At 52.2% G+C, this 18645-nt stretch overlaps 1 protein-coding gene across 8 annotated transcripts; it reads right to left on the bottom strand.

The window, feature by feature from the left end:
• Positions 1-411: 411 nt before the first annotated feature.
• RCCD1 (RCC1 domain containing 1) lies at positions 412-18637 on the bottom strand. Of its 8 annotated transcripts, none has more exons than XM_023747458.1 (9): positions 18527-18637; positions 16383-16481; positions 15508-15678; positions 14962-14991; positions 13782-13931; positions 5105-5195; positions 3889-4015; positions 3029-3125; positions 412-678 (listed from the first exon to the last, which is right to left on the bottom strand). In XM_023747458.1, the coding sequence occupies exons 1-5, from the start codon at positions 18573-18575 to the stop codon at positions 13783-13785; spliced, it is 498 nt and encodes a 165-aa protein (XP_023603226.1). In that variant the 5' UTR covers positions 18576-18637; the 3' UTR covers positions 412-678; positions 3029-3125; positions 3889-4015; positions 5105-5195; position 13782. The 8 variants fall into 8 exon arrangements, with proteins under 8 accessions (XP_023603226.1, XP_023603227.1, XP_023603228.1 ...); XM_023747459.1 differs by having other exon boundaries at positions 3889-3994; XM_023747460.1 differs by lacking the exon at positions 3029-3125.
• Between the last annotated feature and the right edge of the window lie 8 nt (positions 18638-18645).

Genomic DNA, 18645 nt, shown 5'->3' with positions numbered 1-18645 from the left:
AGACGAGTGCAGTGCCCGGTGACCTAGAGAAGAAAGTGTTCCCCTTGCTCTTTAAACTCTTGTATTTGGTTCGGCAGACAACTGGGTGAGCCTGTGATGTGCTGTGACGGATGCTGCCCACGTCTATCACAGGACCATTAGGGGGCACTGCCTTCATTCCTCTAGGACATGCAGCGATGGCACAGTTATGTTCCGCCATTTAATTTTGTTGGAGGATAGGGGTTCCCAAGACCCAAGTCTGGTGAATAAGGGCTGTCAAACCAGCCATTGCTACCTTGGTCCTCAGTAAACTATGAATGTAAGACCACTCGTCCTGCTCTGTGCTAAGGAACATTTTCTTGGTTTCAAAAGCCATATATGGTCACTAATATCAAATTAATAGTTAGAATATACAGGTAAAACAAAAAAGCCACAATTTCACTTCTGTTGTTTGCAAATGTTTTGCATCATTTTTCATTGGCATTTCATCTCACCACTGGAGCCTGAGGATGTTAAGAACCTCTTGGAACACTTGCTAAGTCGCTCTCCCTGTGAGCTGCCAGTGACGTCAGGAAGCGTCCAGGTGCGGCTTAGATGCAGGCAGCGTGAGCGTGTCACTTCTCACTGTGTGTGTGTCTCATCTTCATCATGGTTATCTTCTCCTTTCCCGATTCTTTCTTCCAACTTCCAGTTGGTTAACTGGTGACAGAGAGAGAATAGGGTTTGGAATCGGACTTGGATTTAAGTTGCCTTTCTGTGGCTGTGAAGTTATTTATTCAGTCTGACCTCATTTCTTTCACCAATGAAATGGAGATCTTATAGGGAATCTGAACTTAGAGCAGCATGGGTTCTCGTCAAAATTTAACAGAAAAGTGCATTTTATTTTTTGCATCTGGCTGTAATGGTGATGCTCGGGACTCTCTGGTCTCCTGTAATGCCTGAAGCAACTTGTGTGCCCACAGCCAGGCTGCCAGGCCTCGGGGCATCTCTCAGACCTCCCCTTGCTCCTCTCTGCGGGCACATGTCCCAGCACCTTGGAATGTTGGGCCCTTGCATTTCAAAGGCTTCCTCATCACAACAGGATCTGAGAGAAGAAGGTTTGTGACAAAGGAGCTTGTGTGCACCCTCCCACCTCTGCCTGTCCCCACACACAGCCTCCACTTGATGACAAAACACACGCCTGTTTTATTCATTGGGTCACCAAACCCTGGGAATGTGATGCCTGTGGTCACTGTAAATAATTCAGATGTTCATTAAAATGTCTTTGGAAGAGAAGGAATCACAGCGAATGGAGGGAGGCAGGGGAGCCCACCCAGTGTGTTTGATGGAGCCTGTTCCATCCATCCTGTCCCAAACGGCTTCAGGGGAACCACAGGGAGGCCTTGTCCTCAGGCAGGCGGCCACTGACAGGCACCGAGGACAAGGGTCAGGAGGACAAGGGTCAGGAGCGAGGTGTTTGCTCCTCTGGGTTGTGGTGAGTGCTACATGGTAACTCGGCTCTGCTGTGCGCCTCTCAGCGTCACCCCGTCAGGCACGGGTGCCTTCTCTCCAACATGACTGTTCCTGACCTTTGCCTGAGGCAGCCTGGGTGTCACACCCCCTACACTGGCAGTGCAACGACTGAGCACCTACTGTGCGCCAGGCATTGAGTGTGTGTGTGTGGTGGTGGGGAGCTGCAAGTCGAGTGTAGAAGGTGTAGACGCAGAAAGCACATTCTCCAAACCAGAGCAGCTTTGGGATACTGACCTTAAGCTCGTTAAAAAAATCCCTCATTCAAACCTGGACTCTGCACCCCACCCCTTCCTCCTTTGTCGTTCATGCACACACTAAAGATTCGGGTGCAAATACAATATACAGATGACATATTATGGGATTGTACACCTAAACCTGTAGATTTTATTAACCAATGTGATGACAATAAATTCCATTAAAAAAGATTCAGGTGCAGGCGTGTGTGTGACTGGGAGCACGCTGCAGGTGAGTGGCCCAGGACAGCGCAGTGAGTCCCAGCACATCCCACACGCACTTTCTCCTGTTTCAATCTCTTCCTCTTCTCTCCCTCTCTCTGAACTCCCTGTTCTCTCTTCTCACTCTACTCTCTTTAAACTGTCTTTTCACTCTAAATTCCTATTCTTTTTCCCCTTTCGTCTCACTGTCTCCTTTCTGATCTCTTTTCTATCCTCTCCCTCCCTCAGCTCAATGGTCTCTCTTATCTCTCTCTGATCTCTTCTCATTCTCAACTCTGAAATTCCTATTTGTCTGATTGATCTTTCTCTTCTCTCCCTGTGAACTCGGTCTCCCTCTATTTTTCCCCTCCATCTGATTGATCCCACTCATTTCTTAGCTCAGTTGTCTGATTTCATCTCTCATCTCCCTGTCTCCTCTCTCTTCTTATTCTAAACTCTCTTCCTACCCTCTAAGCTCAATCAGCACTTTTTCTCTTCTCTCTTTGATCCCACTCATTTCTCTCAACTGTTCCTCTCCCTCAGCTCGTTCTCTGTGATTTCATGCTTCTCTCTCAGCATGGTCTCTGCTCTCCCTCAACTCTCTGCAATTCCTGTTCTTTCTCTTCTCTCCATGAGCTCGATCCAGCTCCCTGATCTCCCTCCAGATTCCACTCATCTCTCTGTCCAAGCTCCCCTCCCAGCACTCCCCTGGTCTCCCTCTCCCACCTTCTTCTCACTCTGACTCTCCCTGTTACCTCTTCTCACCTCTGAGCTCAATCATCTCTGACCTCCCCTATTCTCTTCCCTCTCAGTTTTCTCATTCCCCTCTAAATTTCAGAGCGATTGTTACCCTCTTTCTGAACAATCGCCCTGAAATTCCTGTTCTCTCTGATCTCACCCTTTCCCTCCCTCAGCTCACCTGTCTCCCCAATCTCACTCTCATCTCCCTCAATGTTCTCCCAGATCTCTCTTCTTACCCTCTCTCCTTCTGTCTGATCCCACTCATTTCTCTCTGTTCACCCTTCCTCATCTCCATGGTCAAGTTTCACCCTGCTTTTCCCAAAAATACTTCCCACCAAGTGGACGTGGGGCAGGCACGTTACCTGACCAGCTGCGGCTGAGACGCAGAATAGAAGGGACCAGATTTCCTCCTGCCGAGTGCCAGCTGCTTGATGCGAGGGCTTCTTCTCAGACTCACCTCTACAAAAGCAGAGCCACAGCCGTCAGCAGGGAGACACGCCACCTGACCTCTCCCACGTGCACGTGAGCAACACTCATGTGTTACCAAATACAGACAGGAGCCTGACACGCCATTGGTTGAGACTTAACCCTCTGAGTGCCAACCAATAGCCTAGGAACCATGCTAAAACTGCCAAGGCATTTCTGCTGATTTTACAGCAGTTTAGGAAGAAAATTATGAATCGCAAGTAAATGAAGTTACATAATCAAAAAGTTAAGGAAACCTTTACTACATGGACATATTTAGCAATATCATCATCACTAATAAAAGCCGACTTAGAACTGGATGCCATTTTGAAGCTTTGATAGCGCTCCCGGCACTTTTGGCGAAAGACAGGAGCGCCATCACGCTCCCCGGCACTCTAGGGGTTAATTGTTGTAGCAAAGATGAGGCGTGTGATATGTGGCCCCAGCGAGGTGCTAAGAAGGCGCCCGCCAGCCTGTCACCTCAGTGTCATGACCGTCATGACCGGCCACCATGAGGTACAGTGACTCTTAAAATATTTTAAATATTTCAGTTTATGTGTATATTACATATATTTATATAGAAGTAACACCTGTAAAAATAGTATTAAAGCTAAAATGTTAACATGTTTACAGGATTTCAGAGTTATAGGGTTACCAAGTGATCATTAAAATTTTGGCTTCTCTATTTTTTCTACCATAAATATCTTGATTTAAAAAAGGAAGTCCACCATAGATACTTTTTAAAAAGGCCACTCACCACTCAGGCTTGCTGGTGTGCGTGTGCGCTGGGGGCCGAGCGACACCAGGGCAGGAGGGTTCCACACCCCAAACCAGCAGCGACACCTGCTCCGGGGACTCAACATCTGGATCAGGATCAGAGGACCCAGAGCACAAGGATTATTCACAATCACTAATAATCAATTCCCAGTTAGCACGTTAGAGAGACAGCTCCTCAGCCCACAAGTTTGATAGCACCAGTGCTGGCCGGCACTCTCACATGTCACCGTCAGAGTTAAAACATTTGTTTCTGGAAGCCACTTTACAGCAAAATTAATTCTTAAAATGTGTGCATTCTAATCCCCACAAACTTCACTGCTTACAATTTATTCTGTAGAAACACTTGCACAGGCAAGTGTGTGAAACCCAAGCACCAATAATGAAAGACGGGGCCTTGACAAGACACACACGTGCTCCTCCCTGGTCTTCCTGTACGTTACATGCAGCAACAGTGAGGAGGACAAGGGCGGAGAGCAGGGCCGCCTGGCTGGGACTCAGGACCCAGAGACGGGCAGTGAGCGCCCGGAAGTTCCTTTTTGCTCCTCAGATCCCATGGGTGCTGGAGAGGCCGACACCCTGAACACACCCAGAGCTGCGGCCAAAACTGCCCTCCGAGAACCGGGGCAGGGGTCACAAAGGACAGACACTGTCAGGGAGACCTGCTCTGCCCAGGCAGCTGCCCCTCAGCACAGGAAGCTGGGACCCTAGACCCCAGCCCTGCCGCCTTAATGAAGACCCACCTCTCCTTCCCCGTGTCAGCACATGGATTTTAAAATTGTGAAATATCGCCCTGGCCAGTTTCTCAGTGGTTAGAGCATCGGCCCATGCACCAAAGGGTCTTAATTCCCAGTCAAGGGCACGAACCTCAGCAGGAGGCAGCCGATCAGTGTGTGTCTGACATCGAAGTTTCTCTCTGTCTCTCCCACTCCATCTAAAAACTAAGTTGTGGAATATCCACTCTGACATATTACTGCTCAGTAACAGAAAGGGATGAACTGACACGTGAACAACACGGGTAAATCTCAAAACCACTCGCCAGGTGCGCGAGGCCAGACAGAGCCCCTCCCGTGGGTTCTCGGCCCTCGGAGCTGACAGGTGCTCTCTGGCTGTAAGAAACAGTCGGGACCTGAGTCACGAAGCCCATGGAGCAGGGAGAGCTGTCTGGGGGGTGGGGCAGCCGCACGGGTGTCACTCACCTGCCCTTGATCTGCCGGTGCAGCAGCCGCCCAGAGACCTGCTTGTGCTCCGGGGTCTCGGCCACAGTCCTGGTCAGCAGCCTGGGATGCCCTGCAAGGCGAGCAGCACAGGGTCCCTCAGACACGGCCAGTCCCTCGGCCGCAGGGACCTCGGGGCTGTGGACGGAGGCTTAACCCCAGGGCCCAACGTAACGGCTTCTCACCACTGTCAGAGGCTACAGAGCACGTAAGCCGATGTAAGTGTGAAATGTTCCTCCAATAAGCAGTGCTGAGCCATGAACTGCTCACCGATTACCGCCAACACATCTGTGCACCTAGTTGGTGGCTCTTGTGTTTACGATTAAAGTGACAATGCTGATGGGCCATGTGAATGCTGTGATAGTTAATAAAGATAAATCTAGCCACATCAATTTTCTAATACAAGCTACTCACAGGAGGACTGGTTTTAACAGTTAAAAATGACTAAAATGAGTGGTACCCAGCTGGGCGTGGCTCAGTGGTTAAGCACTGACTGACCTATGAACCAGGTCAGGGCTCAATCCCCAGTCAGGGCACCTGCCAGGGTTGCGGGCTCGGCGTGCAGGAGGCAGCCGATTAATGATTCTCATCATTGATGTCTCTCCCTCTCCCTTCCTCTCTGAAATCAATAAAAATATATTTAAAAAAGAAAAGGAGTGGTGTCAGCAGGAATGTGGGTAAGGACGTCTAAAAACTGCTCCATAAGGAATGAGAACGCTGGCAAAAATGGCCAAAGTCACCTCCAGACTCTGGACACTAACCCATGTGCGACAGTCCAGGGAGTATTTATTCAAAACGGCCGGCTCTCAGGACGGCGGGCTTTGTGGACCTTACCCATCTTGTCCCCCCATCCCCCTGCCCCCAGCCCCGAGGAAGCCGTGAGACCAGGGGCCGCACCACGTGGAAACGAACAGCCTGTCAGCCCATTTGCAAGGCACCGGGAGGCAGAGCCCAGTGGTGGGCAGAGAGCAGATGGAAGGAGCCCAGAGCTCAGAGCGTTGCTGCTTGAGAAACAGAAAGAGGAAAATGAGACCAAGGGGGCGAGTCCCGGGGCTGGAGCTTGAGGGGTCTGTGGGGAGTGGGAGGAGGGGAATGGAGGAGGACCGAGGCCTGCGAGGTTCAGGGGAGCCCAGCTGTGCTCCCAGCGAGGCCACACGAGGGCGCAATTGTTCCATTAACGACTGGCAGCTGGACTGTGCAGCCTGACCCACAGGCGGCCATGCATGGTCGTGATTGCCTTAGGGGAGCCCCCAAAGTGGGGAACCCCCGAACAAGGGGCCCCTGGCTATGGAATGGAGTTGGTGGGAGACGGAACTGGCCTCCTCCTCTGTCCCACAGGCAGCTCCCCCAGCAGCCCCTCTGCCTCCTGGGGTGGGGACACCTGTGCTCAGCTGCCTTGACTTACTCTCACGAGAACGCAGCTGCTGCTCCTGCCAAGACAAGTCCCGGACTGTGCGGCCCCGCTCCCGGGTGTCAGGGATGCATCTAATCCTGTCCCGCCAAGGGAAACTGAGGCCTGGTCAGGCTCAGCCAACACATGGGCAGAGCCAGGCTCCGGACCCGGGGGAGGGCTCCCCACCGTCTCCTCCCTTCCTGCTCTCAGGGTGTGAGCTCTGCTGGGGGTCCCCTTGCAGCTGGGGAGGAGCCCTCATGCTTGATGTGCACACAGACACTCCCTGACAGACACAGTCACCCGGACACACCCTGGCTCATGCGGACCCTCACGTGCCCAGGCAAGGGTGCAGGGAGGAATGCCAGTCCAGACGGTCCGCCCCCGTGGCCACTCGGCCAGCCTCCAGCTCACTGGCCCTCCCTCTCTCTGTCCCTGTATCTCCATTTTCAGCTCAAGAATCACACCAGGCATCCCTCCCACACCCGTCTGCCCCAGAGGCCGGAACATGCCTCACGCTGGGTATACACTGACCCCCAGAGACCAGCAGAGCTCTAGGCTCAGGGCCAGTCCCCTGACCCGGGAAGGCCCAGCAGGTCCTGAGCCCCTAGCCCTGCCAGGACCCTCTGAGGACCAGGAGGCAGGGGCTGGAGGGGGAAGGAGCCAGCCCTTCCTGGGAGAGGACACTGGCCAGTCTCTCACCTGCCGGCACAGGACGGCCCCTTGAGCACCACCTCCCACGGGGCGTTAGGAGGGGGCATGTGTTACGTGGCCACAATCCCCAGAGGTGCACCAAGGACTGGCACCCCTTCCCACGCTCTTCCCCCACCTGACCCCCCCTCCTTTGCCATCCATCTCAGTGCGGGTCTTCGGGGTCAGCACACCAGGCCTGTAGGTGGCGGTGCTGAGAGCCTGCGGGACATCCAGCACCCGTGTCACCTTTGTGCCTGAACCTGTCATCGCCCAGCGCAGACAGCGACTGCCTCAGCACCACCTCCTGGGAGGCCTCGGACCCGCAGCCGAGGCGAGGAGCAGAGATGAGGAGGTTCCATCCCAGACCCAGACCCAGACCTGTGGTCTCTCCCCTCAGGTCTTCATTATGACATCTGACCTTTGACTTTTGACCTCCCAGCTCCAATCCTTGCCCCTGATCACAGTGTTGGAGACCTGACCACCTCCAGACCTCCCTGGTCTCCTTTCTCCAACCTGACAGCCCAGCCCCACGGCGCGCTGGGAGTCCAGCCCCTCCTGGGAGCCCTGGGGGACACCAGCTCTTCCCCGTGGGGTGGGGTTGCTAACAACTACTGCTGGGACCCTTCGTGGACCCAAGTCCCAGGCTGCCCTGGGGCGCACGGCAGGGTGGCCACTTCCCCAGGAGCCTCAGCCTCCCGCCTGGCAGTCACCACTTCCCACACGGCGGCACCTCCAGCTCTGCCCTCCCACTGCCGAGATCAGCTGCCACCCAACAGGGTCATATTCTCAGGGTTCTCGGGGAGCCGGGCCTCCTGCCTGCCCGCCCCCCAAAGAGGAAGGAGGAGCGTGTGGGGCAGTGGCAGTATCCACAGAACAGAAAGCCAGTGTGGACACCATGAAGCTAAAGTCATAGGTCAACTACTTCCCAGCAGTGTCAACACCGCACACTTGTTATCAAGACAAAGAACCCAAACGGAACTCACCAACCAGGCGCGACCGGGCACAGTCGCCAGGCCCGGGTGGGGAGAGATCAGCACCACGGAGAGCGGCAGGAGGGACTCTCCTGCGGCCCGCCCCCCGCCCCCCCCCCCCAGAGAAAATTCACGATCGTAAAAAGGGGCAACCTACAGCAGATATAAGCACCCCAAATTTCTATGTACCTCACAGTGCATACAAATAAAAGTCAGAAATTGAATCAAAAGGAGAAAAATATTCACAATCTTCGTTGGATTTTCAACACATTGTGGACAGATCACGAGAATACTTTAAAAAGATATTAGCTTGTAAGAACATGTAATAACTTCAAAATGCAATGGGTATTTAATTTTAAAGCGTGCCTTTAACATTTATGTAAAACGTTTTTCTTACTCGTCCAATAGAAATTTATCTGGCCACTGGGTAAAGCCAGCAATAAAACTACTGGTCCGCAATGTGTTAACACTCCCCCTCAACACCATGAAGAACAGGAATACTAAACAATTAATTAGTTAACAACAATTAGTGGCAATAAAGTAGATAGCCTGGAGGCAATAGACAAATTTCTAAAAACACACAAACTACCAAACCTGCCTCCAGAAGAAAGAGGAAGGAAGGAGGGTGGGGGGAGGGGGTCCTAACATGAGGTGACGGGAAGTTCTGACTTCGGGCGGGGGGCACACGGTGCCACATACAGATCTTGATAACGCGGAAACCAACAGTAAATTCAGATTTAAAAATAAATCTAAAAAGAAGAAGAGATAGGAAACCTGGGCCTGGCCAGGCAGCTCAGTTGGTTGGAGTTTGTCCCGATTCGCCAAGGCTGGGGGTTCACGCCCCAGTCAGGGCACAAGAAGCCACCAAGGAATGCATAACTAAGTGGGGCAAAACGCACCAATTAAACGACACGGGGTTGCTGGATCGATAAGAAAACAACCCATGGCCCTGGCTGGTGTGGCTCAGTGGATAGAGTGTCGGCCTGCGGACTGAAGGGTCCCGGGTTCGATTCCGGTCAAGGGCACATGCTCGGGTTGCGAGCTTGATCCCCAGTGGGGGGCGTGCAGGAGAGAGCCAATCAATGGCTCTCTCTCATCATTGATGTTTCTCTCTCTCCCTCTCCTTTCTTCTCTGAAATCAATAAAAATATATTTAAAAGAAAAAAGAAGAAAACGACCCATGTATGTGCTGTCTACAAGAGACCCACCTCAGGACAAAAGACTCACAGGATGAAAGTGACGGGATGGAAAATTTTTCCCATGCAAATGGAGATGAAAAACAAGCCGGGGAAGCAATACTTATCTCTGAAATTATAATACAAGTCAAAACTGTCTTTCTTCAACCCAGAGCCATATAAAGAAGGTGCTGATTAAGTCTTTTCAGACATGCCCACACTTTAAATGAGAATTTCTTCAACCATCTAAGTGCTAGAGATTTTCACTCTCCCTGAACCAACCAGTTGTACAATAGAAACACTCCACACTCTCCTGCCCAGTGTGTGAAGTAATGAATCACTGACTATGTGATCGTTATATAGTCACTTAAACACTAAATAATTTTAAAAATAACTTATAACAAAGTAGATGTTTCTCTCTCCCTTTCTCTAAAATAAATAATAGTAATAATAATAATAATAATAATAAAAGGAAATCTGAATAGACCTGTAACAAGATTGAGTCAGTACTCAAAACCTCACAACAAAGAAAACCCAGGACCAGATAGATGGCTTCCCTAGTGAATTTTACCAAACATTTTTTAAAAAATTAACACCAATACCTTTCAAACTCTCCCAAAAAACTGAAGCCTGGCTGGTGTGGCTCGGTGGTTGAGTGTCAACCTATGTACCGGGAGGTCATGGTTCGATTCCTGGTCAGGGCACATGCCTGGGTTGTGGGTTTGATCCCCAGTAGGGGGCGTGTCAGAGGCAGCTGATTAATGATTCTCTCTCATCATTGTTTCTATCTCTCTCTCCCTCTCCCTTCCTCTCTGAAGTCAATAAAAATATATTTTAAAAATAACTAAAATGAATAAAAAATAAAAAGCATGTAAATTTTTTAAAATATATTTTATTGATTTTTTACAGAGAGGAAGGGAGAGGGAGAGAGAGTTAGAAACATCGATGAGAGAGAAACATCGATCAGCTGCCTCCTGCACACCCCCTACTGGGGATGTGCCTGCAACCAAGGTACATGCCCTTGACCGGAATCGGACCCTGGGACCCTTCAGTCCGCAGGCCGACACTCTATCCACTGAGCCAAACCAGCCAGGGCAATGCATGTAAATTTTTAAAAATTGAAGAGGAGGGAATACTTCCTAATTCGTTCTCAAAGGCCAGCATTATCCTGATACCAAAACTGACAAAGACATCACAACAGCAGAACAATATCCCTTATGAATATAAAGGCAAAAAGCCTCAACAAAACACAAGCAAACGGGACCAGCAGAGTATTAAAGGGTGATAGGCCCTGACCAAGGGGACACACCCTAGAAACGCAAGGATGGCTCCACATGCCGGAACCTACTAACGTTCAATAGAACAGAGGGGGGAACATGCTCCAACACCCTTTCATGGTGAAAGCACTCAGCTAACTAGGACTGGAAGAACTTCCCCAACATGAAAAAGGCATTTCAAAAAGCCCAGCTAACCTACGCGGGGCTGGTTCCCTCAGATCAGGAACAAGGCAAGGACGCCCCCTCCCGTTTCCATCCAACATCGTCCTGGAAGTGCCAGCCAGCCTCGCTCCGCAATACAAATAAGCATCCAACTGAGACAGGAAGAGCTAACACTATGTCTATCCACAGACGACATCTATAGTAATAAAAGCACAATATGCTAATTAGACCGGACAGCCGGACGGCCTTCCGGACGAAGCCAGGGCTGTGAGGGCCGAGCCCCTTGCACGAATTTTGTGCATCGGGCCTCTAGTGATTTTATACAGGGTGTTCCCCCCAAATGTATACCCTCTCTAACAGCTGATAACTCAATTGTCACTACTTTTCAGGTTTAACTGATTTGGAATAATGGGGGAAGCCAGACTGATACCAAAACTTTGAACAAAGAAAATTTATCCTAAAGTGTCACTTGACTTCTTTTATGGGGATACACAAAGAGATAAAGTTATTCATTTCTCTAAATTCTTTTAAACTTTGAAAATGAACTGTATGTTAATAAATGTTTAGATCATTCAAAGTTATGTATACCTTTTGGGGGATACCCTATAGAAAATCCTAATGAATCTACCAAAAAACTATTTGAGCTAATAAACAAATCCAGCAAAGTTACAGGATACAAGATTAACACATAAAAAATCAATTGTATTTGTATATGTTAGTAATGAATGATCTAAAATGAAATTAAGAAAACAATTCCATTTACAATGGCGTCCGAAAGAATAAACACTTAGGAATAAATTTAACCAAGGAGATAATAAAAGACTTGTACACTGAAAACTACCAATAATTGCTGAAAGAAATTAAAGACCTAAATAAATAGAAAGAATCTTGTGGTCACAGATTGGAAGACTTAATATAGTTCAGACATTAATACTCCCCAAACTGACCTATAGACTCAATGCAATCTCTATCCACATCCCACTGGCTTTTTTTTTTTTTCCCCCAGAAATGTAAAAGCAGGTCATCAGTTCATATGGAATTGCAAGGGATCCCAACAGCCAAAATAATCTTGGAAAAGCAGAACAAAGTTGGAAGATTCACACTTTCTGACTTCAAAACTTACTAGAAAGCTAGAGTAATCAAAACGGGGGACAATGGCCTAACAACAAACATAGATGAAAAGAATAAAACGAAGAGCCCAGGAATAAACCCGCTCTCTCTTCTTTTTGGTTACTCCTCACCCAAGGATATTTTTTAAGCCTTTTATTCTTTTTTAAATTTCATTTTTATTGATTTTAGGGAGGAAGGGAGAGAGAGAGAGAGAATCATCAACATCAATCTGCATGCCCCCCACTGGGGATGGAGCCCACAACCCGGGCATGTGCCCTGACCAGGAATCAAACCAGTGACCTCTTGGTGTTTGGGTCAATGCTCACCCACTGAGCCACCCCAGCTGGGCTGAGGATATTTTCCGTTGGGTTTTAGAGAGAGTGGAAGGGGGAGGGGGGGAGGGAGAGTGAAACATCGATGTGAGAGAGACACACAGACTGACTGTGTCCCACACTCACCCCTCCGGATTGGGGATGGAACCTGCAACCCAGGTATGTGCCCTTGACTGGAATCGAACCCGAGACCCTCTGGTGCATGGGCCGATGCCCTAACCACTGGGCAAGCCGGCAAGGGCTGCCCACTCGTGACGACTGTGCAAGGCCATCCAATGGGAAAGGACAGGCTCTGCAATAAACGTGCTGGGAAACTGGCGACCAACAGCAACAATGAGCGTGGACACTTATCTCAAAGCACATCCCACAATTCCCTGGGGCGCTGTCCCTCCCGGAGCACGCCCGCGCCTTCCCTCCCCCCTACGCCCCATAGGCGTGCGTCCCCTAAACTCTGGGGCTCCCAGAGACTCAAAGCCAGGGGGGCAAGGGGCAGCGGCAGCTCATCCCGGGCAAACCCCCAGCACCCAACCCCGCACGGTCCCCACGGCCCCTTCCTCTGGCTTCTCAGGGAGCCCATGGCCTGCCAGGCGCTCCTGCTGCTTCTGCGATGCCAGGCCGTCCTTCCATCACTGTCCAGCTCTAATAAACGTCTCGATCACCAAAACCCCCAAAGCAAACAAACAACTCAAAGTGGACCAAGGTCTGAATGTGCGACCCATACAACAAACCAGAAACGACAGAACAGAAGCGTCACAGCACTCGGCAGTGGTTCTCGGCCGTGACAACAAAGGCACAGACACCAAGAGGAGAAGCACACAAACTGGACTTCGTGGAAATTAAAATATTTTACATCAAGTGACACTATCAACAGTAAAAAGCCAACTGACAAAACGGGAGGAAATATGTCTAAATCACATGTCTGATGAGGGGCCCACGGGCAGACAATACGTACACAACCTAAAACTCAACACCACCACCCCGATTCAACAAGGGGCGAAGGACGGAGTGACATTTCTCCAGAGACACACAGACGGCCAGTGCACACCTGCCAACAGATGATGCTCAAATCTACCCCCAAGGTTCTGATTTCATGGTCTTTTTGTTTTTTTAAATATATTTTTATTGATTTCAGAGAGGAAGGGAGAGAGAGACACAAACATCAATGATGAGAGAGAATCATGGATCAGCTGCCTCCTGCACACCCCACACTGGGGATCGAGCCCGCAACCTGGGCACGTGCCCCGACCGGAATCGAACCGTGACCTCCTGGTTCAGAGGTCAACACTTAACCACTGAGCCACGCCGGCCGGGCTGATGTCAGGGCCTTTGATGCTGGCCCTGGGCACCCGTTTCCAAAGCTCTCTGGGTGTTTCCAACCCGAGGACCAAGATGAGAACGCTGGTCTAAGGGGAAGCCGCCGAAAGGCCTTGATGGGCAGAGGCGGGGCCCCGGGGGCCTCCGTGGTGTTCCTTGCCCTGGGGGGCCTCACAGGTGGCGGCTTTATATCTCTACTGCGCTGGGCACTCGTTCCATGCCCTTGTCTACGTACATCAGCTCCTCTGCTCCACTGCGTGCACGTAGGTGTTCCAGGGCCCACAGCGCACCGCCGTTACTTGGAGCTGCTTGTCCACAAAGTATTCCACCCGGCGGGGCCGGTCCCAGCTGGTGGTGTCCTGGTGGCCGAGCTGTCCGTACTTCCCTACAGGGAAACGAGACCCTTGGCCATGCCCTCCGGGGGGCTTCCTCGGGGCTGCTCCCCGCCAAGCAGGAAACCAGCCCCTGGGTGGGCCTCAGCCAGCACCTGCGGCGTCTGCTGTGAGTTCAGGAGACCAGCCTCCGGCCAGCTGCCTCTCAGGACCCCAGGGGCTCCGAGCCCAGTGCCAGACCACAAGGTGTTTCACAGACGCTGGCTAACTATCCCCCCAAGACAAACAGTTCTCCAGAAAGGCAGAAGGGCCCCGGCCAGAAAGAGCGTTGGCCTGAGGACTGAAGCGTCCTAGGTTCAATTCCAGTCAAGGGCAGTACCTCGGTTACAGGCTTCTCCCCGGCCCGGGCCCTGGTCAGGACTTGTGCAGGAGGCAACCAATCAATGTGTGTCTTTCACATCGATGTTTCTCTCGGTCTTTCCCTCTCTCTCCCACTCTCCCTAAAAATCAATGGAAAAAGATCCATATCCTATATAATAAAAACCTAATATGCAAACCGACCAAACAGCAGAATGACTGGTCACTATGACGTGCACTGACCACCAGGGGGCAGACGGTCAACACAAGAGCTGCCCACTGTTGGTCAGTGTGCTCCCACAGGGGGAGTGCTGCTCAGCCAGAAGCCAGGCTCATGGCTGGCGAGCGCAGCGGCGGTGGCGGGAGCCTCTCCCACCTCCACGGCAGGCGGGCGGTAAGGAGTGAGGGGTCCTGGAATGTGAGAAGGCACAGGTGGGGCTGAGGGACCCTCCACCCCCCATGTACGAATTTCATGTACCAGGCCTCTAGTGTGTGTATGTATGTATGTATGTATGTGTGTATATATATATATATATAAAGAAACAAGGAACATTTAGGAAAAAAAGAAAGAAAGGCAGATGGGAAGTACTGATACCGTCTGAGCCGAGTGCCTAGCCCTGTTCTAGAGACAGCTCCTCTGTCAGGTCCTCCCACGTGCAGGGGCTCGCCCGGCCCGCCCCTCCCCTCCCCTGGGTTCACGCATCACAGAGGCGGAGCCTGACTTACCCCAGCCCCAGGTGTAGAGCTCCCCGGTCCCTGCAACCAGAAGGACAGGGGCGGTCACCGTGCTGCCCGACTCGGCAGCCGTCCAGCTGGCCGGCCCCCAGCCCGAGCCGCACACTGCACACCACACTGCACACCGAGGGGCTGATGGAGCACCACTCAGCACGGGCTCAGCTTTCTAACCAGCCCGTCCCCCTGGGCTGGTCAAGGACCCGCCCCGAGAACGGTCGCCCTCCCCACCCGACTGCCTCACAGCGCCCCCTACTGGGGATCAAGTAGCTCAGCTACTGAGCTCAGGCGACTGCGCAGCTGGCCGGGCGGGCGCTGCTGCCCGGTGACCAGAGGCCACAGCACCAGCCTCCAGAGAGAACCACAGGGAGGTCGGGCTCTCTGTGCTGAGGCAGCTACTCTGCACGATGGTGTTTTAGGGGACACACCCGCCTGCAGCCACCAGCCGGACTGACGGGCGGACAGATGGGCGGACTGATGGGCGGTCCAACGTCCTGCTCCACCCTGAGCCGGCCCACCGGGCGCACCGGGCGCACTCACTCGTCACCACGGCCGTGTGCCGGGACCCGCAGCTGGCCGTGACCGCGTCCGAGCCCAGGGGCAGGTCCAGTAACGCCGGGAAGGGCTGCACGGCGATGAAGGGGGCGGCGGCTCCATCCTCAGTCCCCGCTGGTCCCTTCACCCCAGAACCGTCTTCCCTCAGTGCAGTGGCTTCGGAGAAGGGAGAGCGAGGATGGCAGCTTCCGAAGCTGGTGCCCGGCCCTCGCCCCAGGAAGTGCTGCGGAGCACGGGGTGCGGGCACCAGCCTCGCTGCGCTCACCCTCCTCCCCTCCCGTAAGGGACTATGTCCCCTGTGTCCTGGGTCCCAGGGATGTCACGTGTCCCTTCTGAGCGCTGTAAGCTCTCAGGCCAGCCTGTGGCCAGGGGTCAGGAACGACAGAAACGTGTGGGAGTCAAGAGTTGAGATCCCCTGGCCGGAAGCTCAGTTGGTTAGAACATCATCCCAAACGCCAAGGTTGGCAGGTTTGATCCCTGGCAAGGGCACGTACAAGAATCAACCAACGGGAAAAAAAAGAATCAACCAATGGCCCAGCGGTGTGACTCATGGCTGAGCGTTGACCTATGAACCGGGAGGTCACGGTTCGATTCCCGATCAGGGCACATGCCCGGGTTGTGGGCTTGATCCCCAGTAGGGGGCGTGTGGGAGGCAGCCAGTCAATGATTCTCTTTGATGTTTCTCTCTCCCTCTCCCTTCCTCTGAAATCAATAAAAACTTATTTATAAAAAAAAGAATCAATCAATAAATGCATAAATAAGTGGAACAACAAAACGATTTTCTCTCTCTCCCCCTTCCTCTCTCTAAAATCATCCATCAATCAATAAATTAATTTTTTAAAAAAATAGCTGAGACTCACCTTCCCCTGCGACTGTCTCTCTGTCCTCCGCCAGCCCCCTGGCGGGCAGGGCCAGCTGCCCCGACTCGTTCCAGCCCCAGATGTAGATGTCCCCCGTCTCTGAGAGAGAGAAAGGGGCCCATCAGACAGGCTGGGACCCCCTCCGCCTCCTAAGCCCCTTGCATCTCTCCAACCCCCCTCCCCCCACTCGCTCTCTGGGGACAACCCTGCCCCAGGGGGGTGCCTCCTCGGGACCAGCAGCATCTGTCTTCTTTTATTTTAAATATTTTTTTATTAATTTCAGAGAGAGGAAGGGAGGAGAGATACAAACATCCATGAGGATCGGCCGCCTCCTGCACACCCCACACTGGGGATCGAGCCCACAACCTGGGCATGGGCCCTTGACTGGAATCGAACCTGGGACCCTTCACACCCAGGCCGACGCTCTATCCACTGAACCACACCAGCTAGGGCAACAGTGTCTGTCTTAACAGGGTCCCTTCCCCTAAAGTGCCTTCAGGTCACACTTTTCTTTCTTCTTCTTCCTTTTTTTTTTGTTAATCCTCACCTCCATTGGTTTTTATTATTTTATTTTATTTTATTTTTTTATAATCCTCACCCAAGGATATTTTTCCATTGATTTTTAGAGAGAGTGGAAGGGAGGGGGAAAGACAGAGAGAAACATGGATGTGAGAGAAACGCATCGATTGGTTGCCTCCTGCACACGCCCAGACCAGGACCAGGGATCAAGCCTGCAACCAAGGGACATGCCCTTGACCGGGAATCAAACTCGGGACCCTCAGTCCACAGGCCAACGCTCTATCCACTGAGCCAAACTGGCCAGGGCCCTCCATTGGTTTTTAGAGTGGAAGGGAGGGAGAAACAGAGACAAAATCGATGTGAGAGAAACACATTGATTGGTTGCCTCCTGCACATGTTCAACGAGGGCCAGGGATGGAGCCAGCAACCAAAGTACATGCCGTTGACGGGAATCAAACCTGCGACCCTTCAGTCCGATGCTCTAAACCAGCGGTTCTCAACCTGTGGGTCGCGACCCCTTTGGGGGTCGAATGACCCTTTCACAGGGGTCGCCTAAGACCATCCTGCATATCAGATATTTACATGACGATTCATAACAGTAGCAACATTACAGTTATGAAGTAGCCACGAAAATAATTTTATGGTTGGGTCACAACATGAGGAACTGCATTTAAAGGGCCAGAAGGTTGAGAACCACTGCTTCTAAACACTGAGCCAAAGCATCTGGGCAGGTCACCCTTTTCCTTAAAGGAAGTCTCTTGCTGGCCCTTCCTCTCCATTTTCCCTTTGTTGCTAAATCGCCCCCCCCCCCCTCCGTCCCCCTCACACCACACACGTGCACACGCTTTAGAAACGGGTCCCTGTTCAAATGCCCTGGGCCCAGCCCACCTGCCACTGGTCCTTCTCAAAGCTCGCACCCTGCTTGCCTCCACATCACTATCGTTTGTCGGCTGTAGCAACAGCCCCGGCGCTAAAAATTCACTAACAACAGTAGCTAATGGTTATCAGTATCAATATCGAGGGCTTTCACCCGTGCCAGTGTTTTAAGCTCTTGTCCAACAGAATCCTTTAAAGCTCAGAACAGCCCTAAGAGGGTATATGACAACAGCCCCCTTTACACAAGGTTCCCACTTTCGTCACGAGAGAACTGGAGGCACCGGGAGGCCAAGCGCCCTGCCCGAGGTCACAAAGGGCAGCGTGATGATCTGAACCTGGGACGTCTGGTTTGAAGCATCCCGGCTCCAACCAGGACACCAAACTTACGGCCTCAAATTCCTTCTGGACCCTAAGTGTGAGCCTTCCACTGGGCTGTTCCCAGCGCCTGCTCTGTTCCCAGCGCCTGCTCTGTTCCCTGCAGCCCAGTAGCTCTTGAGCCTGGCTGCCCACCCAGCCCATTACATGAGAATGGGGGGAGGGGCAGGCTGGCACAGGTGGTTTACAGAGGCCCCAGGTGATGAAAGTAGCAGCCAGAGGCCCAGATGCAGACCCTTGAGAAAATTATCCGCTCTGAGCCCGTCAACAGCCCTGGGATCACGGGCACCTGGTCCGCCCGCCAAGCGGATGGACTCCCAGCCCCAAGTGAAACTCCTCATTGGGGTCCCAGGTCACCACCACGGCTCACTCACCCCCTCCATCCTCCCTGCGGGCACGAGTCCACTGTGAGCCACACGTCATGGCCACCTAGACACCTGCAGCCTTTTCCTCCATTCTCCTTGCTCCACGCCCTGCATTCTCCCTTAGGGGG

This window comes from Myotis lucifugus, unplaced genomic scaffold (genome assembly GCF_000147115.1).
Source record: "Myotis lucifugus unplaced genomic scaffold, Myoluc2.0 scaffold_883, whole genome shotgun sequence".
Classification (NCBI taxonomy): domain Eukaryota; kingdom Metazoa; phylum Chordata; class Mammalia; order Chiroptera; family Vespertilionidae; genus Myotis; species Myotis lucifugus.
Note: the sequence above shows the minus strand (reverse complement) of the source record. Positions and strands in the feature narration are given on the sequence as shown.